The sequence below is a fragment of the Ursus americanus genome, chromosome 3 (genome assembly GCF_024610735.1).
Source record: "Ursus americanus isolate L20-20 chromosome 3, mUrsAme1.1.p, whole genome shotgun sequence".
In the NCBI taxonomy this organism is placed as follows: domain Eukaryota; kingdom Metazoa; phylum Chordata; class Mammalia; order Carnivora; family Ursidae; genus Ursus; species Ursus americanus.
The window spans coordinates 83528394-83555548 of NC_142129.1; the positions used below are offsets into that span (position 1 = coordinate 83528394).

At 36.0% G+C, this 27155-nt stretch overlaps 1 protein-coding gene across 2 annotated transcripts in view; it reads right to left on the bottom strand.

Moving 5' to 3' along the window:
• The window catches only part of RELN (reelin), a 482353-nt gene that overhangs the window by 321940 nt on the left and 133258 nt on the right, over positions 1–27155 (bottom strand). For both annotated transcript variants that reach the window (XM_087861166.1, XM_087861167.1), the window contains exon 3: positions 26490–26625. In XM_087861166.1, coding sequence (XP_087717292.1) covers positions 26490–26625 — 136 coding nt within the window. The remainder of the gene's footprint in view (positions 1–26489; positions 26626–27155) is intronic.

Below are 27155 nucleotides of genomic sequence, written 5' to 3' on the forward strand. Positions count from 1 at the left end.
TATATTTTTAGAGAAATTTAAGTAAAATCAAGCTTAATTTTCAAGATGAGAAGGTCACAGTACTATAATATGTATTCAAAAATAGAGAAAAAAACCAAACATTTTCTTAACATCTGAGGTAAGTGCTAGCTAACTGCTCTAACTATAAGTACTGGAGACAGGGAAGCGGAGACTTAATTTAGTCATGGTTAAAGCAATTAGCGTTGGTGCTGAGGGGAAATGGAGCTCCCTGTAAGTACCTTCTTACAGACAATCATAAAATATAAGTTGCCTCTCTCACATTCTAAAAGAAGAGGAAAAACAAACAGTAAGCTGAGTAACTGTCAGGAGAATCTGAAAAATGGATTTTCTATTTGTAAAAAAACAAAACCCAAAAATCAATGCCATCTTTTTCTTGGCCTTAAAAATCAAGTACCACTGCAACCAAATCCTTAAGAGTCAGTATAATCTCTTCAGGATAGATGGAGTCAATAAAAGTATCTCCTCCTTAGTATCCAAACATTCAAACTCATTCATTCACTTAACAAGTATTTCTCAACACCTGCCATGTTATAGGCTCCATGCAAGTGCTGGAAACAAGAAGACAAATAACACACAGCTTTCAAGTGAATGACCACACAGACTAATGGCACAGCAAACACATGAGATGGCAATTGTAATGGAAGGATATATGTTCAATAGCAGCACAAAAAGAAAGAAGAAGGAAGGAAAGAAGGAAGGAAGGAAGAAAGAAAAGAAAAGAAAGAAAAAGAAAGAAAGAAGAGAGGGAGGGAGGGAGGAAGGAAGAAAGAACTTCTAATTCAAATGGGGAGATTGAGAGGCCATATCTGAGCTGAGTTTTAACTGAGAAGTCGTTTAACTGAGAAGTTTAACTGAGAAGTCATCAGGTTTTAAAGTTGGTGGAATGAATGCAAATATCAACTTCCACTCTTTCCTGAAACCTCACTAAAATACAGTAAAGGGTCTTTTAAAAAGGCATAAGCCCAAAGAGCCAAGAGGACAGGAGAAATGACATTGAGATCAAAATCTGGGAAACTGGAAAGCAGATGGGTGAGTCACAACTAACCCAGCACACACCGAAACACTGAGTCCTACGCCAGCAGTAGGGTAGGCTGAGAGAGACTCAGAAATTCCAAGTACTGGATGCCTTTTGAAGTGAGGATGAAGATGAGACAGAAAACAGAGACTCTTTGTTGAAGTCTATTTAAGAAGCTTTCCTTAAGAGCTCTTCCCCCTAATTCTGTGAAGCTTAGTAAGGCCTTTCTCATAACAGCCAAAGATTGGAGGTTTATTCTCCAGAGACACCAGTCACTTTTGAGAGCAGCACACAAGGAACAAGTGAAAGTTTACAGACTGAATGAGCTGCCCCAAACTTTCTTTCTACTCTTGGATCCTATAATTCTAGAAACTAGGTTTCCACTCTCCATCAGGATATTGAGAAATCCTTTTTGGAGACTCTATCTTGCCTAAGGGAAAAACCTAAAGACACTAAAATCTTTGACCTTGCAGGAAATCAGTGAAATCAGATCAACCTACAGTGAAGCCAATCACCACCCTCTTTCATTACCCCCTCGCTTCCCCTACTAGACATCCAGGTGGTTTTGCAGGATACTACAGACAAAGATCGCTGGACTTTTGAGGAAATTCTCTTTAAGAAAGAGAGAGCAAAACAAATAGGCAATAAAAAAATAAAGAAAACAGAGATTATACAGAGATACAAAGAAAAAAAATGGTGCTGTTAAAATATTTCTATTATAAAAGGACTATCCAAAAGGAAAAAATGTATTAGAAATTTGAAATGTTATAACAGAGCTGAAAGACAATACAGGATTTGGAAGATAAAGCTGAGGAAATCATTCAAAAGGTAGAGCAAAAAGACAGAGACTATAGGAGCAAAAAGAAAAAGAAAATTAGAGGGTCTTATTCAGAGTATCTAATGTCATGATTGAGGCATTTCAGAACGCAAATAGAGAAAAAGAGGATGGGAATGGGATAAATCCCATTGAAATAATTCAATATAATTTCCTAGACCTAAAGAACATGAATTTATACACAGAGGATCCCAGTGAGTTTCTAGGACAGCAGATAAAACAGAACCATAACAATATGTATCATTGCAAAATTCCACAAACGCTACAAATTTATACAGAACAAAAGTTTTCCTAGGAAGTGTCAAGAATCAGAATGACTTTGGTCCTATCAAGCTATTCTGGAGGCTGGAAGGCACTGGAGTATGGCCTTCCAATTCCAACTTAGAATTCTACACACAGTCAACCTATTAATCAAGACATTTTCAGACCAATAAAGTCTAAAAACTTTTTTTTCCACTCAGAAAGGTACCAGAGGATGTTGACTTTCAAACAGCAGCAGCAACAATGCCAAATACAGGGGTGTGGTTGCAGGGACTACATTAAGCAAAAGGAATATGTAAACTAAAGGAAACTGGAGATCCAAAGCAGGAGCAAGGGAGAGGGAAATCCCAGGGTACCAGCCACGCAGCAGGCCTGGGCAACAGGCAGTCCAGATTCCAATAGGCCAGAGGGCACCAGGAACATTTCCTTCAAAAGGTTCAAACAGATGGAAAACTTAGTGGGTTTGAATGCATGAAGAGAAAGTTTACACAAGTAGGGAAGAAACACATACTTAGAAAATAAAACAAATGAAAAAAACAAGGAAATTATTAATTCCCGGGAAAACAAAAAGCCCAGAAAAGAAAAGAAAAAACAGTGCTGTGTACGACTCAGCTGGGAATGGAACTGACATAATCAATATTATAGAGTGTTAAAATTGTCCGACCAAAATCACAAAAATAACAGTCTAGTCTTCCATTCAGGAAACTCAATAGATAATGCCTAAAATAGGAAAACCAAGATCGGGCAAAATAAGCATATTATATAGAGAGCCGGTGGAACATTCTGAAAGAATCAGCTAACAGAGGAGCCCCGTTGTGAGGACGAACAGCAGAAACACAGCAGGTGATGTGCAACATTCATGACTTCTTAGATGAGCAAAAACAGACTTATATTTTTTTAAGACACCTAAAGTCAGGTTTTCTCTTGTGTGTAGGTAGAACCTATTCCTAAATGATACAAATTCTAGGAAGCAGATCTTCCAGTTGATACTGTTTACAGAAATTCTCTACTTTTAGTAAATTCTTAATCTCACCATTTGTATGAAAAGGAACTACTTTGATTATCCTGCTGTTACCAACCACCCTCCTCCAGTGATTTTCCCCTTCCGAGGCACCCTATTCCCCAACACTGCTTGTGTGCTTTCTTTCCCCTCTGCTGACATGCCTGGGGTGTCATCTGCTCTCAAGCGTGCATGTACTCTGCCCTTCGCCCTGAGCGTTATGAAATCAATTACTTATTACACTACTAAGTAATGTCATTTCCTCTCATCCTTTTGTCACTCAGGCCTCAAAAGCAATAGCTCATCCATCTTCTTTTCAAGCAAGGTCCAACTAAGTAGGTCTTAAAATCATCAGGACCTCAAGCTAGGTCTAATCAACTGGAACCAGAGGAAGGAGGAGAAGACATTTGTGTCAGTTTCTTGCATATGCTGGAATTATTTTCTTTGGCAGAAACATGTCACATTCTTTCTTTGTGACAGTCAGCAGAGCCGATCACAGGGCTACACAGCGGGCTGGTGACGAGGCTCGACAACCTGGCAATCTCGCCATTATCCCAGAGCCCTGGTCGCAACACTGCTGGAGCCAGATTACCCTTCTCACCAGGAGAAACACTCACATCTTCTGCATGGATTACACCGTGTTCACACTGGTTCAAAGAATCAGTATCAGTCACTGTAGCAATAGTAACAACAATACCAGCAAAATTCTTTAGGACAGTTAAAGTTTCCTTTCTAGAAAACCCATATATAAATATACCTTGAATTCTATTTTGTGGAATTGTTTGCTTCTAAACAAGCAAGTGACTGACTTTCCTTGTTGTATATTAAGTTGTCATATTTCCCCTTTCTTGGACTGGACTAATCAGCAAAGATAACCAGGCCCATTCTCCCAAAGTTAATTGAGCATTTTTTAAGTTATTAACTGAAAGGAAATTTTAAGGCTTAAAATAAAAACTATTTTGACTCAGCATTAATGTCCACTTCTTCTATTTTTTAAAACCTTATGCCTAAAAACGATTTAAAAAATAAATTATAGATATTAATTCATCTTTAACTACTTAAAGAGTATACAAGGATTTCAAACTCGAAGTAACAGTTCTTTCCTTATACCTCTCTCAGTATTACTCTCTAAAATATATCCCGCTTGTGGGGCAACAATAGAAACCAATCGTACCTAAATAAAAATAAACTGCATTTATCTGAAAAATGGTTTAGTGTAGAGCAACCTATTATTTTTACCTGGTATATAAAGTCATACGGAAGGGCCTGGGTTTAATCACAAGAGGTACTGTAAAACACATTTGTGACATCCTCTAACCTAACTCACGCCTCCATGAGAGATTGGTACATCTTATGAATTAAACATAAGTTCTGATTTATGTTCAGTTATCCCTCATATCAAAAACTACAGTAGCAGAGCTGTGTCACTGTGAATTCATTTAACGATATTGATGAGACAGCTAGCACAGAGATTGGAAAGTAACCATCAGTGTATAGCATGGCCCTATAAATCACTTCTGCAGAGTGTGTGAGCAATAAATAACCAGTCATTAATTCACTGTAAGTTATGCTAAGAAGCTCAAACTACATGTGTACCAGATTGTAAATAAACGCCTCTGGTACAATATTTGAAACAGGCAATGTTTAGCATTAAAACAATTTTATAAGACCAAAAATTCATTGAGCAGATTTAATTCATTGTGGATTTCCCCTGGCGGACATAAACCAACACAGAATTTAAAAAAAAAAAAAATCAACCCCCTAAACTTCTTTAATCCAGAAGGAAACACATATCAGTTGTTAAATCCAATGGAACTTTTTTTTTTTTTTAGGTCTGAAATTATGAAGCTATCCAGTAAGTGATATAATGATTCTGCCATAAAGCCCTTGAATAAGCTTATAGCATTTCTGTGAAGAATAAGCTAGTGAGAACGAGGCTATTTATTCAAATGGTTTGTCTTGCTGCATCCACAGGACCAGCAGAAAATAGGTAGCTATGGCCACAGCCATTTGCTCTCCAATGTAAATCAAAAAACATTTAAGTTCAAGTGACCTGCACTAAGCTACGGTTACCACTACCCGTTACCACCTAGTGAGCGCCCCCTAATCACACTTTCTCCCCAGGCCCTCAGAAACTGAGTCCCTCAAGTGGTCCAGGGTGACACTGTCTGACCCTATCTGTCCCTTCTGAGCCTCCTGTAGATCCCAGGCCACACACCTGTCTGCCCCCCCAACCGACCCCTTATTCTGAGTCCTGCCTCTGCCACACGGCTGCCGAAGAGTCTTTCTAACAAATCCATTTCCATTAATTCTTCCCAGGAAATCAATGGGCAATTTAATGGGAACTGTTGGAAGAGCAACCTAACTAAAGTCGTAACTCAGAAGATGAGAACCTTGTGTACTACTTCCGACGGGTAAGGGACATATTTTAAGGGAAAGGGGGCCTTTTATTGTAGTTTGTTGCTGGCTGGCACTGATTTTCCTGGGCTGTAGGGTATTTGCATACATATGACAAACTCTAATCTTTTCTTTTTCTTACAGCTTTGTAATCTGTAATCAAGGAAGTCTAAACGAGGTCTCATCAGCCAATAGTGTTTATCTGATCCTTTATGCAGAATCTGAATACAAGAGTCCTAAACATAGTAGCATTTTAACTATATTACATTTCGGGCTTATGTCTAATTTTCTGCTTACTATCACCTGAAGGCCCCTTTTAATCATTAGTGGATTCTAATTGTAGCTTATCTAATATCCGTGTTTAAAATTGCTTCCTCTCTAGATACATTTGCTTGCATTTTTAAGCTTCAATTTTGTTGTGGTGGTTGTTTTATTTCCCGACTATCTCTAACATTCTCTAGGGACCTTTTGAATTTTGTCTTGTTCCTCACTGGTATTTAGCAACAAACACTTCTTCATTTAGCATTATCTGATAATTTAATTAACTTGCTGTTTTCTGTTGTTTCAGGTCAATAATGAGGATGTTAAGGTACATGTGACACTAGTCTCCCTGGAAGGTCACTAGAAGCCTGTACTCTTGCGATGTATGTGGCCAATTATCCCCTATGATCCTCTGATCAGGTTTTTTTTTTTTTTTTTTTTGGTTTCCAATTACGGGGTAACGTTCACATCCTTGTCAATTTCAAGTTTCTCAGTAAAACTGCATGGGAACTGACAAAAGATGATACCCAATAGACAGTTCTTTGTGTTTTTACAGTTACTGACACCCAGTATTATCCAGGAGGCACACACTGAAACAATACTTCATGGTTTTCTCCAAGTAAATTAGGAAAATGCTAAGTAAAAGTAACTCTTTGGAAGGGGAAACTGAGGTAGAGAAGCCCAGGACATCAGAACTTTAATAATTCAATCTGACTACTTTTGTCTTTACTTATTTTTAAAGGAAGGTTACATAACATTCATTAAAGCCAACATAAATATGTATATAATAATGCTCCATTATTTGGACATGGTTGGAAAATTGGATTTTCCACATAAGCAAATTTTCCAGATGAGTCCAGAAAACTGAAGTTTATGCCATGGGCACAGCAGAAAATCTTAAACTTGGAGTATAAGAAATGTATCCATAAGAAGGTTTCTGAGAAGAGGAGAAATGCTTGAAGATCTCCTTTCTCTGTATTTTTCTCATCCTCTTTTTCTCTTTCTATTGTAACACGCCAGCTCTGACTCCTTAAATGACTCAGAAGACTATGTCTTTTTTCTTTTATTTTAGATCTCTTTTCTTCTTCTCCCCCAAATAGTGGTTTTTCTAAGCCTTCAAAACTATACTTATTAATCAATTTATTAACCATATAACTAGTCTCCAGACTATAGTATTTTTAAATGTCTATTTTTTTGTTTTCTTTTCTGCCTTTTTCATTTAACCAACAATTAACTTTGTGTAGTCATCAGAAATGCATTGATTAAGGGCTCAGGCTAAACTGGGGGTGAGGTTCTGCCTCTTACTAGCATAAAAACTAGCTGCATAATGAGATAGCTATTTAAATACCATGACTCTGATTGCTATCACAGGGATAATAATACTGCTTATTTCCTAAGACTGTTGTGAGGATGAAACAAGGAGAATGAGGTAAAGAACCAAGCATAGTGGATGACACACAGAGCGACACTTAGGGAATCATACATTCTTAAATAAATATAAAGGTGGATAATCTGACAAAAGCTTCTTTCTGATTTAGAAGTTTATTCTGATTGACTTATAAACTAATGAATATTACATTTTGCACATTTATTAGTTAGTTCTATATATTTTACAAATAACCTTCTTGGAGAGAATATAGTAATCTGAGCCTGTTCCACAAAACCCAGAATATAAGGTCATGGTCAATGTAGATTAATAAATCCAAATGAAATATCCCCATTTTTGTCAGTAATCAAGGATCAGTATCGTGGTGTTTAAGTGTAACACTTCACTGTCTTTGCTGTGTTATTAATATGTGAGGGAAAGATGGAGGCAGAAAAATGGAATATTATTCAGCCATCAAAAAGAATGATATTTTACCATTTGCAATGACATGGATGGAGCTAGAGTATATTATGCTAAACAAAATAAGTCAGAGAATGACAAATACCTTATGATATCACTCAGATATGGAATTTAAGAAACAAAACAGATGAACATATGGGAAGGGGAAAAAAAAGAAAGAGAAATCACAAGAGACTCTTAATGAAAAGAACAAACTGAGGGTTGATAGAGTGAGGTGGGTGGGGGATGGGATAAATGGGTGATGGTCTTTAAGGAAGCCACTTGTTACGAGGAGCACGGGGTGTTATATGTAAGTGATGAATCACTAAATTCTACTCCGGAAACCAATATTACACTATATGTTAATTAACTAGAAATTAAGTAAAAATTTGAAAAAAAAAAAAAGAAAGAAAGAAAAGTGATTTAATTTGTGAAAATACAGACAAATATTATAGAGCTGTTATAGAACTATTTCCCAGTTGATTTTGCTATGGAATTTTTTTCCATTTTCATATTTTAGAGAAATTCAACTCTCAGCCATATAATCCATATAATCATATTTTGATCAATATTTGACCTTGTAAAGTTTTATACATTTCACAGTGACATATAAAAGTTATACTCTTTCCAGTCAAACAAAATAAATATTTACCCATATATTGAAGAGTCTAAAACAAGTAGCTCGGTGGATGTCTTTGAGATAAAATTTTCCTCAGATTTGTTTTTTTAAAGATTTATTTATGTCAGAGTGAGTGAGGGGAAAGGCAGAGGGAGAGGGACAGAGAGAATCTCAAGCAGACTCTCCGCTGAGCACGGATTCTGGTGCAGGGCTCCATCTCACCACCCTGAGATTGACCTGAGCTGATATCAGGAGTGCAACGCTTAACGAACTGAGCCAACCAGGGGCCACAAATGTAAAGTCAGGTCATGAGTTCAACTTGATCCATCTAGTGAAAAAAGTAAGTTATCTATGAAATGTTAACTGTATGAGTATTATTACTCTATTTACTACAATTTTATTAAACATTTGATTTGCCAATGATTCATACTTCTTGTTGAAATACTGTTATTGCAACAATTTTATACTTAAAAATAAAACTTACACTTGCGCATTAGCATTACGGGTTGTGGGAAGTCATTCTTGTGAACTGGCAAAGGGGCAACTACAGTGTTACGATAATAACTTTGTAGTCCCTTTGTAAGTCAAATGTTTAAACCCAAAGACTTTTTCAATGGCACTCTTGAGTGTGTTACTTTGAAAATCTCCATGAGAAAACAGCATTTTTTTTACAAATAGTAATTATCCAAGGCCATGCTCATCTCCTGCTGTACTGAAAAGCTCTGTGTAAATGGATTTGAAAAAGAAAAAAGTATTTCAAAGATATTTGATATTTAAATCCCCAGTTAAATCTTTAATAAAAAAGCATTTATTTTTTAAGTTTAATCATGTATAATATCCTGTAAGTTGAACGGTTATACATCAAGTTCTCTAAAATAGAAAAAAAAAAAGGCACTTCTGTGTGCTCTAGATTTTATCTTCATTTTCTCGATGTAGAATTAGCAAAAAGGGGATTTAGCTTTCAAGACAGGTGCCATTACATTAAAAAATTTAAAAATGTAAATCATGTTTTAACTTACATAAAAATATAAAAAGATCATATGCAGGAACTTATCCTCCAAAAGAAAAACTGATTTATAGTGGTACTCCAGAGCCTTCTTTCTCTGACAACACACAAACACACACATACACATACACTCCAAGGTCTTTCCTTCAGAATAGATATAATATAGACTCTAGGCAAAAATAATTTTATCTAGGGGCACCTGGGTGGCTTAGTCAGTTAAACGTCTGACTCTTGATTCCGGCTCAGGTAGTGATCTCAGGGTCATGAGTTCAAGCCCTGCATCAGGCTCCATGCAGAGTCTGTTGGATATTCTCTCCTTCCCACTCTGTTCCTCCCTTCTCTGCTCCTTCCCCTACTTGCACTTGCTCTCTCTCAAATAAATAAATAAATAAATAAAATTTAAAAAAATAAAATAATTTTATCTAACATTGCAATCACTATTCCAGAGACTGCTGCTTGTAAGACCATCATTTTTCACTTTCTAGTAACCCTGGAGGCTCCCCAGAATTTGGAGGATCATGAAATACACAATAGCATTGTCTGAAGTTGAAGACACAGTCCATAATTGCACCTTGAATCTCCCTCTTGGAACAGAACTGACAACTCATAGACCATGACTTTGTAAAAACTGCTTATTGTTCTTTGCTCATATTTTTTTAAATTTGTCTACATATTGATACACATTTTGTCACTCTTCTTCTCACTCATGTTTACAATATCATCCTACAATTTATTCATATCAAGCTAGCATTTCACTCCCTGGAGGAGTCTAGTGTTACCCATAAGCTTGAATATTTCAATGTGAATTCTCACTTTGAGGGGATTTATGAATCACTGAGTTGAGACCAAGGGCAAACAGATATCCAAAGCAGCAGGCCAAGGTTCTAAATATGTGGCCAGGCCCTCTCTATGTGAATAATGCCCTGCTTTTAATATAGCAGAAGCAGAGATGAAGGTGAAAAAGACTTCCACCCAGCTGAAAAGGACTTTAAAGATTCCTCCACATCGTTAAAATGGTCAATATTAAACATGCTCACATTTGTTTGTATAATAAATCACAATTTCTAAGATTCGGTCTGTAGGATTTCCTTTAGGAAAAACTTAAGGATACTTGTATTAGAATTTACTTTTCCAGGAAAGACTAAATTGATTATGGAAGAAAAAAAGGATAGACAATGACAATGCTAGAATAAAATAGCATTAATTAACAGAAAAATGTAGATGTTAACACTCGTGGCAATTTTAAAGGCTCTACTCTGGGCCTATAATCATTAAATAATTAGGACGTAGAGAGTGAACATTTATATAATATAATAAAGCCGACTCTTATTTACTAGTGGAATTTACATTCTCTATGGGAATGCTACATTCAGATTATAGAGCTAAAACAACAAAGATTTTTAAAAAGTATTAACATTAGACTAAGAGGTTCACTCACTACTGACTAGTTAGCTGCAAAGCCCTGTGTTCCAGGGACTTTTGGAAAGCAGACACAATGTGTTGCTTTTCAACTGAATTAGTTTGCCTTATAAAACAGACCTTTAAAAGGCATTTATTGAAATTTAACAATGGTACAGAAGATGTTGCAAAGTGAGAGACAGTTTCCTTTCTTTTTGTTCAAGTTTTTATGTAAATTCCAGTTAGTTAACATACCGTGTAATATTAGTTTCAGGTGTAGAATTTAGTGACTCATCTTTTACATACAATACGCAGGGCTCATTACAAGTACCCTCCTTAATCCCCATCACCCATTTAGTGCATCCCTCCACCCACCGCCCCTCCAGCAACCCTCAGTGAGTTCTCTTTGGTTAAGAGTCTATTTTCTGGTCTGCTTTCTCTCTCTTTTTCCTCTATGTTCATCTGTTTTGTTTCTTAAATTCCACATATGACTGAAATCACATAGTAGTTGTCTTTCTTTGACTTATTTCATAATATGAGAACATAACAGGAGAGACAGTCTTCTTAATTAAAGTGATGACTAGGTATTAGAACAATGGTAAGGAAACGAGTGTTTAACTTAACCTATGAATAATTATCAAACATTATTATAAAGACTATTACTGTTTAAAGCTGAAAAGTTAACTATCATTAGTCTTTGTGATGCTGGCCTTAGCACAAAAATCATAATGTGGTTTTATTTTAATCAGGTTGACTTCATAGCTTAGGTTTTCATTTTAATCAGGCTGACTTCATAGTTAACTCCACTATGAAAATAATACGCTTTTGTAATTAGGCGTGTGCAAAGAGCATTAGCTACAAGACTGTTCATTATAAAGCTGCTAAAATAGCGAACACTGGAAACAAGCAAAATGTCCATAAATAAGGAACTGATTAAATACATTATAGTACAGACATATAATAGAATACTCTCCAGGTGATGATGTAGACGGATGTTTATTAGAAAAACATTTAAAATGTACTGTTAGGTTTTAAAACAAAGCTAGATTATAAAATGGAACGTATGATAGAGCCCCAAGTAGTAAAAATAAAATTGAACACATACATACGTCTAAAGAAACATACCCCAAGATAATATTCTTATTTCTGGGAAAAGGAACATGTGTGTGTGTATGCATGCGTGCACACATGTGTGTCCACACAGAAGCAAGTGTTGGTGTGAAGGTGTGTGTGGACATACATAGGTATTTGCTTAGCTGTAGTTTTAAACATTTTCTTCAATAAATATTCTTTCACAACCAGAAAATAAAATGAGTTTAAACATTTAAAAGGAAATAGTATTCACTGTCAAGTTTAAATGTGAAGAACAGTCTTTTTGTAGCATACATTTGTCTACTGTCATTCTTTTAAATTCTAAGTCCATATAAAGGCATTTTGCATTCTGACCCAAACATGAAATACAGAAAGCCAAAAAAATTAAACTTGACATTTTTACAAAAAACAAACTCAGAAGAGAGAATATCTAAAAGAAATAGTTGGCAGGAAAAAAAGTATAAATATATATATACATATATTTTTTTTTTCCAAATAACCTTGGGATTAGAAAATAAGTTTTTTTTTAAATGTCTGATTTGGAGTTGCCAAAGTGAACTATATAGAACTGAAGTTATAGAATAAATAATTCTTGAGAGAAAATTCTGATTCCCTTTGATCTTTAAAGAAGTCATCTCGTCATGCTCCAAATGAACCATTTAGAAATCTCCCCCTGCTGTTGATTTGTACAGGAATTCTGATTTCACAACATATTTGAGATCCATTATATTAAATAAAGAAACCTGTGTTTTAACAGGAAACTATAAATTTAAAAATTAGGAATTATTTTCCTTGAACTGATGACAGTACAGTTATTTATACTCTCAGTTTCTTCTAATAGGCTTTTATTTTTCCTAAAGTCCATAAATACTGCTTTAATTTATTATACCCAAGATCTTTAAATGGGACAAACGCTAAACACCTTCTATTTATACGTTCTGATGATATATAGATAATACAGATTCAATTCTTAATCTACCATCCATCTGTACAATACAGAAACCTCTGTAGAGCTATCCTTTTGAACATACATTTAAAAATTTCTCCAATGTGGTATTTACTATAAATTACAAGGTCTTAAAAATACCAAATATTTCCAAAAAAGCAAATATTCCATTGTAATATTTTAGAATTAAATGTTACCATTTAAAATACCTGAAGATATATTTACTTAGATTTCTTTATCAAAATATATTAATAACACTTCATTTTAACACCAGAAAATAACCAAAGTCATAGTTGGTATAATACTTAAAAGACTTGATGTTTTCACCTAATATGATTGTAGGTACATTTTTCCGTTCCATCTTTCCCTCCCCCACAGGAAATGATTCCATGCCAAATCCCTTAAATTCCTCTTTTGAAGTTTAAAATTAATTCCCATGGTTGCTCTTCTATAATCCCCCATCTTTTAAAAAATGCAAAATATGCTTATACTTTTTGAGAAATCAGATGAAATCCCAAATATCTTATATGAGTATGTGCTATGCTTTTAAAAAGAAAGCCCACACGCTCCTTCTCAAAAGCTATTCATCAAGGAGTCTAATTCTGTAATTAATACGAACAAGGTAACAATTTGCTTTAAGTGTCCACTCATAATGTTAAATCAATGTTAAATTATAAAGAACTTCCTTGGAAATACATAAGGCACACACACTGATTCTAAATGAAATTCATTATGAGCAGCTCTATTATACTGAATAGCAAATGAATTCTTAATAATGAGGCACTTGATGCGTTATCCAGAACTGGGGTTGACAAGAAAGCCACTTAGCTTCACTTTCTAATAATATTACAGCAAGTAACTGATACAGTGCATATATTTTTCAATTTGGAAGGAAAACTTGAAAGAAAATTATGTTTTACCAAACCTTTTTAATACAGCCTGTTTCCTTCACAGACTTGTCGAAGGTTCTGCTCTCTTTTATAAGCTCATCTTGCCCTCACCATCAGAAGTCCATAACAACAGATGCTAGAATAATTAAAAACCTATCACTATAGACTCTTCCATCACATCACAGACTAGGAAAATGAAGGCGGTTTATGGGTGTCCTTGTCTCACTTTATCCACCCCTTCGTGGTTGATGTGTAGGCTTTAATGTGCATCCTTGCACCTCTCCTCCGGCAGGAAGCCTGTCTCTGGGGATCACTTGCAGAAAATAGGACATTGAGTCCATAATTAAAGTAATCTCTTTCCAGGCAGATGCTGCAGTTGGCTCTGTTATCACATATTACAAAAGGCATCTTGAGGGTTATAAAATGTGCAGCAAATAGCTTTGGAGATGAGAAACAGCAATTTTTCATCTAATTTTGATCCATAGACATGTAAGCACCGTATTGCTACTTTTTGGTTTCGAGCCAAATAACTATTATGGTGCTAAGATGAGCCGGGCAGTAACCAAAATTAAAGAATACTTTAGCTTTTATCCTCAAAGTGAGAAAAGCTCTTTTGTAACCATCTTTGCACTTAGCAAATAAGGATGCCATCTCAAATCTGAGCATTAATGCCTGCAGGCGGATTTAGAAGAAAGGCTTATGTAGCTTAGCTTTACAGCCTTACTTTCAATATATTTGCTTAAGTTAAAACCAGAGGTTGATTAAGGGACCTACCATCTTGGCTCCTTTGCAATCACAGCGCACATTTTTAATTAGAAGTGTTTCTACTGTTTTTCATTTGTATGATATTTTGGACATTGCTCTTTTGAAATATATGTCAGCCCAGATAACTAATATGCTCATATTATTCCTAATCCCTTCTCTAAATACTAATAGTGGGAACAAATGGAGGACATTTGACTAACACATTTTTGTTTCCAGCTTAGGACTTGTCAGTGTGGGTAACCAAACCTGACCTCAATATTGTGAAGTGCTAAAATGGAGATGGAAATAATTTTAATATTTATTTCTCAGTGCTAAATATGACAACTTTTGAATAGGCAGTGATGTAATGTTAAAAGGCTACCTTAAAATTCCAGAAAATATGTGGGTTTAAATTTACTTCCCCAAACTGCATGTATTAAAGAAAAAAAATTTTTTTAAAAGATATTATTTATTTATTCGACAGAGATAGAGACAGCCAGCGAGAGAGGGAACACAAGCAGGGGGAGTGGGAGAGGAAGAAGCAGGCTCATAGCGGAGGAGCCTGATGTGGGGCTCGATCCCAGAACGCCGGGATCATGCCCTGACCTGAAGGCAGACGCTTAACTGCTGTGCCACCCAGGCACCCCTAAAGAAAATTTTAACAGCAAAGTTTTACATGAACTTGTGCCTTTCGATTAAAAAAATACTACTGATAATATTAACCTTTTTATTTTATGTTAGTCTAAATAACATTCAAAAACAGGAGATATCTCATTTAGCTTAATTAAAAATAGAAATATTATATTCCAGCATGTTTAAGATGTCAGAATTATGATTCAGAAGAATTTATATATCACATGAATTATTAGAGAAAAATTAACTGCAAATCAGAATTTTAAGTTATTGATAAAGTTTTGTTAAATGACCAAATTGTTATTTCCAGAATGCCTAAACTGTTATAATATAAAGCCCTCTGTTATCAGTGCAATATCTGGAGGTTTAAATAGCATAGTGTAAATCCTAATTTTCTTTCTTTTTTTTTTTTTTTTAAGATTTTATTTATTTATTCAACAGAGATAGAGACAGCCAGCGAGAGAGGGAACACAAGCAGGGGGAGTGGGAGAGGAAGAAGCAGGCTCCCAGCAGAGAAGCCTGATGTGGGGCTCGATCCCATAACGCCGGGATCACGCCCTGAGCCAAAGGCTGAGGCCCAACGACTGAGCCACCCAGGCGCCCCAAATCCTAATTTTCTAACACAGTCTTCTGGTACATTTGTGGATTCTTGCAATTTTTCATTGATGTATGCATGCATTCATTCATCCATTCAACAAATAATTTTTAAAGAATTTTTCTTCAAATAATTTTATAACACTACTGTATTTGAAATATTGGAAAATACATACTCAATATTCTTGTCACCTCAAAGCCAGTTTTCAATTTTGCATTTTTCTTTCAGCTTTATCTATATGAATGTTATTTTGTCCTTAGGAAATTACCCCAGATATTTATCTCTAATATTATTACATTTTACTTACTTTGTCTGGAATTAATATAATGACACCAACTTCCTTTTTGTTAGAATTTGCCTGGTATATATTTTCCTATCTCTTTACTTTCAATGTTTTTGTGCCGTTATGTTTACGTTTGTCTCTTCGAAGCAGTACGTTGCTAGATTTTTAAAGTTGGATTTTGAAAGTCAAACTGTATTAACTGGTGAATTTAATCTGTTTATATTTATTGTAAATATATATATGCAGTTGACCCTTTAACAGCATGGGTTTGAACTGTGCAGGTCCACTTACAGGGGGATTTTTTTTTGTAAATACAATCAAGTACTGTAAATGTTTTTTCTCTTCCTTATGATTTTCTTAATGACATTTTCTTTTCTCTGGCTTACTTTATTGTAAAAGTATGGTATTTAATACATATAACGTACAAAATATGTGTTAATAAACTGTTTATCTTATCAGTAAGGCTTCTGATCAACAGTAGGCTATTAGTAGTTAAGTTCTGGGGGGGGGGCGCAAAAGTTATATGCAGATTTTCGACCATGCAGGGGTTTGGTGCCCCTAACCTCTGTGTGGTTTGAAAGTCATATGTCTATGGTTTTGAAGTTAACCTTTTTTCCTTTCTTTGGAGGGATTAGGTTTTCTTTAATTTTTTATCTAATCCCTCCACTGTTTTGGAAGTTACACTTCTATTTCAGTTCTATACATTTATGTTTTTAACTGCCTCTACAACTTTCTTCCAGAATAATTTGAGGACCTTAGAAAACTTTAATACTGACTTCTCTCCTTTTTCCAACTCACACATACATGTTTCTTAGTATTTTAGTTATTCTTTGTCTTTAAATTCGATCTAAAAATAGTTATTGATATATATTTTATATATAAACTTATTACATATCCAAAGCTTATTTAGAATTCTAATGTGCTTGCTAATTATTATTAATTACAACATAATTTCTTACATCCTACACCTTTCTTCTGAGTTTGTTTTCTTCTTACTAAAGCATATCTTTTAAAAACTTGCTTTAAAATGGTCTGTTTCTGTGTGTGGTAAGAATATCAAGCCTCTTTTTTTTTTACTGTCTTTATTTTGTTTTTCATGCCTAACTGATAACTTATCTAGGTACAGAATTCTAGGATGACAATGCATTTCCTTCACAACTTTGAAGATACTGTTCCATTGTCTCCTGGCATCTCTTGCTGCTGACCAGGAAGCCACTACCACACTAAAATGACAGGAAATCTACCTTTTGTCTTTGGTTGCCTTTGAGATTTTCTCTTTGATACTCTGAAGGTTCACCATGATCTGATCCAATGCTAACTTTTTTATGTTGCTTAGATAGAAAAGACTCACATCTTCCTTAGTTCTAGAAAATTCTCTACCATTATCTCTTCAGATAAGTCTGTCCTCATTCTTTCTATTCTCTCCTTCTAAACCTTCTGTTTGATGTTACTTTCTTAACTTGATGTTCTATACCAGGTTAATAAGGTAAAGTCAAGTCAGACTCCTCAGAGAGTTTTAGTTTCTCACAAGTGACTTACTTTACCAAAAGTCACAGTCAGATGACAAGCTTTGCTGTTTTCCCAGGCAGAACTGGATGATACTTGAGGCTCTAGGCTCCATGCAGTGGGCCCAGTGCCAGCTCCCTCTCCTTCCCTTTCTCCTTCTGTCTTTGAAGAGGCTCTCAGCAATGTCTCCAGATTCCACTGAGGCTAAAACTCCAGGCCTAGGACCTAAATCCAGGTTTAAAATACCTGTAGATGCCGCATAATGTCTGCTTCCAGTTCCTAACCCAGTCTCCATACCTCTCCTTTCTTCTGGCACCTGTGTCTTCACTTTCTCTCAAATCAGTGTTATATATATATCTTAAATAGGTACTCATTTATCTAAATTTCTATGTGATTTTAATAGAAAGAGTTTCTGCCATGAGAGCTGAGTCTTCCATGATGCCAGAAGTCCTCCACAAACATAATTTTAATGTGTTCGAAATAGCAGAATGCATTTTTTTTAATGTTTTTGTCACTTAATACTCCAAACAACTCTCGAGTTGCTACACTATCTTTACAATCACTATTTTAACAGTGTGACACAGAGCAGTAATATAGGATGGCAGCTAAAAGGACATGTGTTGGATGAAAACAGACCTATTTCTGTGAGCTCTTCAAGCTCTTTCTTTGGTAATTGTGGTTCTAGGAAAGTGTAAGAACTGAATAGGCTGCCTGGTATACAGGTGCTCACTAAATGGAAATTGCTATTTTTACTACTACTATCACCATCATCATCATCACCATCATATGCTATTCCAAATTTCATTGTTGCTTCTTTTCATATTAATGACTAGCATTCTAAACAAGCTCATTTTAAATCTCAGGTTCATGGTGGTAAATTGTCATGGGGTAAGGGCATATTTGAGAAGGCCCTTAACTTAAAACACTGTAGCAGGGGATGGGGGCGGGAGACAGGCAGGGTGGAAGCAGGCGCTGAGACCCAAGGGTGGGGGCAGGGAGGAGAACAGTGCCTTAGCCCAGAGCAGCCAAAGAGTAGTACTAAGCCCTGAGCACTGTATGAGAAGGTAAACAGAGGGGATTCCCCACCTGTCACACTTGGCCTACATAAAGTTAAGATTCCCATAAAGTTAAGGTCCATAGAAATTTCTGTCTTAGCAAACAAAATTAGGTAGGGATGCCGGATGGCTCAGCTGGTTAAGCATCTGCCTTCAGCTCAGGTCATAATCCCTGGGTCCTGGGATGGAGCCCCATGTCAGGCTCCTTGCTCAGCACGAACCCTGCTCCTCCCTCTGCCTGCCACTCCCCCTGCTTGTGCTCACTCTCTCTGACAAATAAATAAACAAAATCATTTTAAAAAATGAACAGTTAGGTAATAAGCTTTCTACAAAAATTGCCCTGCTTGGCCAGGTTAGCTGTTATGATGTTTTAAATTCATAGGGCCATTGCAAAATCTTAGCTTTACTCCTTCTATATGACCTTTGAAGTACATGGTTACATTATGTAAATGTTAAGGTAACATTAGAGGAAAAGATAATTTATTAGATTCTCTCAAGGTTGCACATTAGAACTTTCTGTAATGACAGAAATGTTCCAGATGTATGCTGTCCAATATAATAGTCACTAGACATATGTGGCTCCTGAGAACTTGAAATGTGGCTAGCACAACCAAGAAACTGAACTATTTATTTTATTTGACTTAAACTTAAATTTAAATAGCCACATGTAAAAAATAAATAAATAAATAAACAGTCACATGTGCCTTTTAGCTACTGTATTAGAAAGTATAGTTCTAAACAAATTTTAGAATATATGTGTATATGTATATATGCATATATATGAATACACATATATGTCTGTATGTAAATATATACACAAATATAAGCATATACATCATACAGACATACCAGGGAGGTATTGCAGGTTTGGTTCCAGACCATGAAAACAAAGCAAATATCACAATAAAATTAGTCAACGAATTTTTTGGTTTTCCAGTGCGTATAAAAGGTATGTTTACATTATAGTGTAGTCTGTTAGGTGAGCAATATGCCTTTAAAAAAGTATATACCTTAATTTAAAAATACTTTATTGCCAAAAAGTGCTAACCATCATCTGAGCTCTCAGCGAGTCATGATCACTGGACCATGGATCACCATAACGAATATGATAAGAGTGAAAAAGTTTGAAATATTACAAGAATTATCAAAACGTGACACAGAGACATGAAGTGAACAAATGCTTTTCGAAAAATGACACTGGCAGACTTGTTCAATGCAGGGTTGCCACAAACCTTCAATTTATAAAAATCGCAGTATCTGTTAATTGCACTAAAGTGACACACAATAAAGCGAGGTATGTCTGTATGTATACCCAAGTAAGTCACAGTGGACAAGATAAGTTCTTTAAAAAATCCTTATCTGGAAGAAGCAATCAAAATTCTACTTTATATTGTAATCATGCCTTAATATTCAGAGATTTTACTAAAAAAAGAGCAGAGCTAAATAAAATCTTGCTACTAATATATATTATCCAAGTCACTGTACTGGCAAACCATGCAGCTATTGCTGCCATGAGAAAAATTTATTCACCTGGCTCCCAGACATCTTTGTCATCACTATTTTTGACTGCGTAGGCAATTTGAAAAAAAAAAAAAAATTCACACATAAGGCCTCTAAAATTGGTTTCATCAATTCTATTAATGAAAAAATAACCCAAATCTCTGCCCATATCTCATTTAGGAAATTCCTATTAGATACAGAGAACTGCTAAGAATTGTAATACATAAAGCTTTTAGATTTCCCGACCTTGGTCTTTTTTGCTTTCACAAATGTTCCATGTGATTTCAAGTAATAAGTGCCAAGTGGAGTAGTAATCCCATCTAAACCACAAGGCCTTGTAATAAAAAACATCTTGTGGATTCTAAACCTCAGTCCATTTACTTAAGTACCCTTCACAAGTTATGATTGCATTACACGAAGGGAAGGGAAGAATGAAAGGATGGGTTTGCCATAAGCCTGTTTTTTTGTTTATTTGTTTTGTTTTTGCTTCTAGAATTAACATTAGGAAAAACCGGTATTTCTACCTAAAAGAAAAAAAAAAGCAGAGATTTAAAAAAAGAACAAATTTACTAATACAACTATTTGCAGTGGGATAGACTTCCACAGATGCAGGTCCATCTTTGGACACTAGTTAAACATATTTCATTACTGAAATAGAAAAATTTTCTCGCTATAAAGCAGTTCTACTTCTCGGATGGTCTTATGATTCTGCTGAAAAGAAAACTGTCCTACAAAACTCCAGTAAATTGCCCTAAAATAACCAATGCTGTTTTCACTGTGGCTTCTTGGAAGGAGGTGACAGGAAGGGATAAGATAGGTAATACAAAGGGGTTAGTTTTGCCTTTTGAATATCTGTTAAATTTTTTAAAAATATTTTGTAATTAATATAAAAAATAATTTCTTTAGAGCTTCCTCGAGATTAATGGACATACTTTATCTCAACATTTTATCATACTTCCTAAAATTAAAAATTAAATCCCCAGGAAGCATCTTGACTTCATTTGCCAAAAAGCTGATAAATAAGAACACACATTAGACCCTGAACTTAGACTGTCTTCTTGTCTGAGCCTAATTGGCTATTTAACTTTGATGAAAAACAGGGGCCTACAGGGAGTGAGAACCATCAAGGTCCTAACCATTTACTTTTAAGGGTAGATAATATTTTTTTTTATCCTGTCTCAAAGATACATTTTTGAGCAGCACCGAAATAATTGTGTCGGGGTGGGAAATGTCTGTCTTAAAAAGAGAACTAGACCATCAGAAAAAAATAAGAGACTTGTGAGTTAAGAGACAGATAAAATTCCTCCTATGGAAAATAGCATATCTGGTTTTATCTAACAGTGTGGATACAATCATGTTAGCCTTCCATGAGAAGTGATTTATTTTTGCAGTAAGGCACGTAAACCTAGAAAGTAAAATAACATTTGTATGTATCAACTGTTGGCATCCTTATCTGTAGGTATGAATGCACTCCCAATAAATGCACCCATGGGAGCATCCCTGATCTCATTTCAAATGTTTAAATAACAAGGCAAATACATCTGTGATTCTTCCTTCTGATGGATGGAAATAAATGGGCAACCATCCTATCTTTCCTGAGGAATCCTCCAGACACAGTGGAATGGCTCTCATCAAAAATTAAAGGCTTCTGAGATACACTCAAGGCAGCACTTCAAATCTGTCCATCTGTATGATTTCCAGTCTGGTATTCAGAAACTGCTGGTGTCTTCAATTTTTTAAATGATGTGTTTTTTTTGTTTTCTTGTTTTAGTATACTTTTAAAAAATTAGTCTTCTAGGAGAATCTTCCTTTAACATGTCAAATGTTCAAATACAGTCTACTTGTGTACCTCTTTGCTGGCCTGAGTTCATTCTTTGTTGTTGCTTCAGTATCTTAAATAGAACATTGCTTGTCTCAATTCGGTTCTTAGTTTTGAGGGATTTGACTTACGGTTAAATTGTCACTAATCTGGGCACAAATCTGATCTTTTCTGCTCCCTTTTAATTCTAATGTTATGTTAGCATCTCTGTCCAAACAATTAAACCTAAATCTAATAGTATTAAGTTTTGTCTTTAATACACACATTCCCTCCCTGATGGAATCCCCTTGTGATAAGGGAGAGGATATAATCAGCATCCAAGGAATGAACCTGCATCATAGAATATCAAGATCAAACCCATGTTTGACATATAAACCTAATATGATTCTTCACATTTCAGAAATTTAAATAGGTGCCTCTTATATTTATTTGTAAAAGAGCCTAATATAGTGCTTTATCTTTTAAAGTTTTATTTATTTAAGTAATCTCTACATCTAACATGGGGCTCAAATTCATGACCCTGAGATCAAAAGTCACATACTCTTCCGACTGAGCCAGCCAGGTGCCCCCATAGTGTTCTGATCATAGTAAATGCTCATAGATATTCCTTTTTCCCCTCCATGCCTTCATAGATTTACCCAGATATTATTTTTCAACGTATGATTTGTCATCCGTATTCTTATGTTTGCTCACTTTATGTAACGTTGTTGAAAGATGTGAAAATTTCTGTAAATATTTTGGCACTAAAAATGTTTGAATAAATAAATAGGTGCCTCTTGATATTTGAATGAGTTAGATAATATTACTGCATCTCAACTAGAGACAGATTTTAAAATGAGGATAGGAAACCCATATTGGTCACTTAAAATTAGGACTGGCAATTATGATTGTAAGATGCCATCAAAGGTAAGATGCAACTCAACTTCAGAGTTCCCAAAATGTAAGAAATCTGCATCTTGAAATCAATGAAATATGATATCATTATTAGTTATTAAGAAATATTTACTGAGGGCCTTCTATTGTCTGTAGTTTCAGCATTGGGATTTCTTAGGTATATAATAGGACTATACATAGTCCCTGACCTTGGGGGATTTAAAGTCCAGTTAAGGGGCACCTGGGTGGCTCAGTTGGTTAAGTATCTAACTCTTGATTTCGGCACAAGTCATGATCTCAGGGTCATGAGATGGAGCCCAGTGTTGGGCTCCATGCTGGAGCCCGCTTAGGATTCTCTCTCTCCCTCTCCCTCTGCCCTTCTCCTGCCACGCTCTCTCTCTAAATTAATAAATTAAATAAATAAATAAAGTCCAGCTAAAAAAGAAAATACATGTGAAAAATTAACTAATCATATGAATTAACTCACAACATGAAAAAGTTACATAAAACATATTACGAAAGCATATAAGCATGGCTAAATTTTAATTTCTAAAAAGTAATTCTTCCTCCCCCCCCCAAAAAATATGACAGTTTTGGGGCTCATGGGTGGCTCAGTTGGTTGTGTGACCAACTCTTGATTTCAGCTCAGGTCATGATCTCGGGGTTATGAGATTGGGCCCCATATTGGGCTCTGTGCTGGGCGTGGAGCCTGCTTGGGATTCTCTCTCTTTCTCTCTCTCTACCCCTCCCCCTCTTCCTCTCTAAAAAAAAAGGAAAAAATGACAGCTTTAATTTTGGGGATTAGTCAGAAAAGAGAGAATCATGGTATATTTACATTCAAATGTCATAGACCTTGCGTTATTTTATTTTTGTTTAATATTCAAAGTTAATGTTGAACATTAACAATCTCCTTCAAGTATTGCTGGGCACATACTAATTACAGATAACTCTTATATAGAGCTCTACTGAACACATCATAAATTCTGGAGAAAGAAACAAAGGCAAGAAATTGCAAGACTTGGCTCAGAAAAGTTCAAATAAATTGCTTCAGAGGCCCAAGTTTGATCTTCAGTGTTTCTGGACTCTCTCACAATCTAATTAGGAAAAGAGATAAACAAAAGCATCCTGCCCCCATAGGAAGCAGCTACTCTATGTAACATTCAGTACAGTCATGGCTTACAATAAAGTGAAGAATTAACTGCTTATTAAGAATGCTAAGGGGTGCCTGGGTGGCTCAGTGAGTTAAGCATCTGCCTTCTGCTCAGGTCATGATCTCAGGGTCCTGGGATCCAGCAGCTTAGGGTTCCCTACTCAGCAGGGAGTCTGCTTCTCCCTCCCCCTTCCCCCCACCTCTTGTGCACTCTCTCAAACAGATAAAATCTTAAAAGAAAAGAATGCTAAAAAGTGCAATCTGCATCATCAAAATTTTATTGGGAAATATGGGTGAGGGCATATGAATTTCTTTGTAGTCGGTAAATATTATTTCTGACCAAACAGTATTTTTCTAAGAAAACATTGTTTGGGTTAAGATTTAAAATACCTAAGTTATGGGGTGCCTGGGTGGATCTGTTGGTTAAGTGTCGGACTCTTGATTTTGGCTCAAACATGATCTCAGGGTCCTGAGATTGAGAATCACATTATTGGGCTCTGTGCTCAGCGGGGAGTCTGCTTCTCTCCCTCTGCCCCTGCCCCTCCCCCAACTCAGGCTCACATGCACTCTCTCTCTAAAATAAATACATAAATCTTTTTAAAAAAATACCTAAGCTATTTCTCAGAAGAAAATAGAGTTTGGGACCCTAGGAACAGTGAGGCCAGAAGCCATCAAACACCACTTTTAAACATATTCAATTCAAAACTATATCTACCTGGAAATAGGCAGTTGTATGCTGCTGATATAGATTTCCTTTATGTTTTAGCTTTAAAAAAAGTAATTCTTGTCTTAAATGAAGAAGTTATACATGGCAAGAATTTAAATTACCCTTCCCAGTGCCAATATGAATAAGATAGAGCACGCCAAAACAAAGAGTCAGAGATTACTACTAAACTAAAGTAAAAGACTATACTGAACATCATTTAATTCAAGGGTCATCCTCTGTGATATCTGTGTTTGAGATGTTGTACCAACTGTGCGTAGAATCACAAAGAAATAAACACGGATCCCTGTGCAATCTAATTTAACAGCAAAGGCAAGAAATTAACGCGAATAAGTATACAGTAAAATATAATCAGCATTACAATAGAGTTACAAGCAAAATGTAATCATACACATCACTTCTGTGATGTATATCTTGGAGCTTTATAGAAGAGTTGGCATTTTAAGGAGGTCTTAAAGAATGGGTAGGACTTCAATAACGAGTTGAGGGGAAAAAGCATTCAGGGATGGGGAAAAAGCATTCTGGGCTAGGGAAAAGCACAGAGAAAGAGAAAGTCAGGGAACGTTTACGGAGTCGTGGGAAGTCCTGCAATTCGTGCCCAATCAGGACGTGCACACTGGAGATAAAACAGAAGATGCTACACAGCAAGACTGGGAAGACTCTTCCAACCCAAGCCAAAGGGCTGCTCTTCAGAAAGGAGGTTTAAGGTATCCAAGGCCCAAGTGATCAAGGTTGTGCCTTAGGAAGACTAGCTAGACAACAATGTCCAGGATGGACTGGAGGAGAAAAAGGCTGGAGAACAGATCACTTAGGAAGCTACTGTAATCATCTTAGCAAAAGGTACTGGAAGGAAAAGGTTCAAGTATGAACAAACTTTCTAAAGGAGAAATGATTGGATTAAATGTCAATCAGCTGGGTAGGATGAATCTGATGTTTGCGGCTTGGGTAACCCAGAGGACAGGCGGAAAGTATATAATCAGTGATGTGGGAGCCACAGCAACCCTTGACCCTGAACTGTATGTTATTAAAGGTGAAGGAAAGGTAGTGGGTAATTTTAGAGTATGTAGTTTTATGGGATGTTGTTGCCTGAGCAGAAGGTGCAGAATAGAAAACCATTCAAGATGCCTTCCAGCTCTCTTTTGCCTGACTGCTCATAGAATAGATGTTTCTGAACTGCCCTTGACCTTATTCCATTGGCCTACTCCTCCATTAAACAAATATTTAGTGAGTGTGTACTGAGTGCCAGGGACTGTTCTAGACGGTTGGGGCAGATCCGTTAAGAAGACAGGAAAAAATTCTTGCCTTCAGGGAACTTGCATTTTGGTTGGAAGAGACAGACAATAAATAATACACATAATTAAATAAATGAAGTATATTATACTAGAAGTCAAAAATGGTATAAAAAAAAGAGAAGACTAAGTATGAGGAGTGGAGATTCTGGGGCAGGGGTAGGGGTACAGTTTGCACTGAGAGATGGAGCGAGTCACAGCCTTTGAACTGTAGCACGGTGTTAATATCTACGGACGCTGTTGGGACATCATTCACATTTCCCAGCTTCCTTTTAATGAAAGCACACGAGAGGGTCATTAAGTTTCTATGGACCTCCTGACTTCTGCACCATTATCAGTCACCTAACTGGTCACATTTCTCTCTTGGCGCTTATGGCCAGAGAGCTGAAAGCTCAATTTGTGATCTTCTTGCAAAACATGAATGGAGCCTTATGGCATTTTTTGTGTTTGTTTCCATCTTACTTTCCTAACATTCGTTTTCCTACTGCCTTGATTTCTTCACATACTTTTATCCTACAGTTTATTTTTTGTCAGCTGAAATCCAATTTAGATCTCTTGAAGTATAAAGATACATGCAAAAATAAACTGCATTATGTTTTTTTCATGATTCTGACCTCTTTTTGACAACAAAATTAGTGGCTTTAATTAAGGTCACACCTGTGAAAATAATACATTAAATACTTACCCTTCATGTCGTCCCATGAGAGGTATATTTGCCTTCCCTACGGGTCACAGACACTTTGGGTACTTACATGAAATTCACACAGCCGGTGCCAGCAGGTGGAGCGATCCAGACGAAACTGAGGTTGGTTGTGGGCAGATGACTCACATGAGAGGCCACCACGCTGCACATAAACTGGTTACCAAACTGGTGGTCAGACATGATCCCTGAGACAGAAAGGAAGAGAAGTTGTTATAGAAACAACAAAACAAAGTCTTTCTTATCATGACATCAACAATATTTTCTAGACATTTTTCTTGTATGTTAAGATTCATCATGTTGTTTGGCTGCCCTGTAAGTTATGCAATTTTCCATGTTCTGTTGTTAGAGGGATATCAATAATTTAAAACATTTTTGTTAAGGGCTAATCTGTTGATTTCATTGCCATCGTAGTTGCTTTGCTTTGATTTTGTGGATTGGTCTTTGTCCAGCACCAAAGACCACGAGGACCACACCTACAGCATAACAAGGTTGGATTGATTGGAAGTGTTTACAGCAAACAAGACAAAATATTATTGGGAACTGGGAAGTATCTCAGTAAGACAATGTTAGCAAAGGCTTGTTAAACTATTTGGGCTTGTGTGAGGTTATTTTAGACAGTAGGGTGATCAGCCTGTTCTGGGAATTTCCTGATGCTAGTACTAAAAGTCCTGCATCCTGGGACCCCCCCTAATCCTGCTAAGAAGGTTACAGGGAT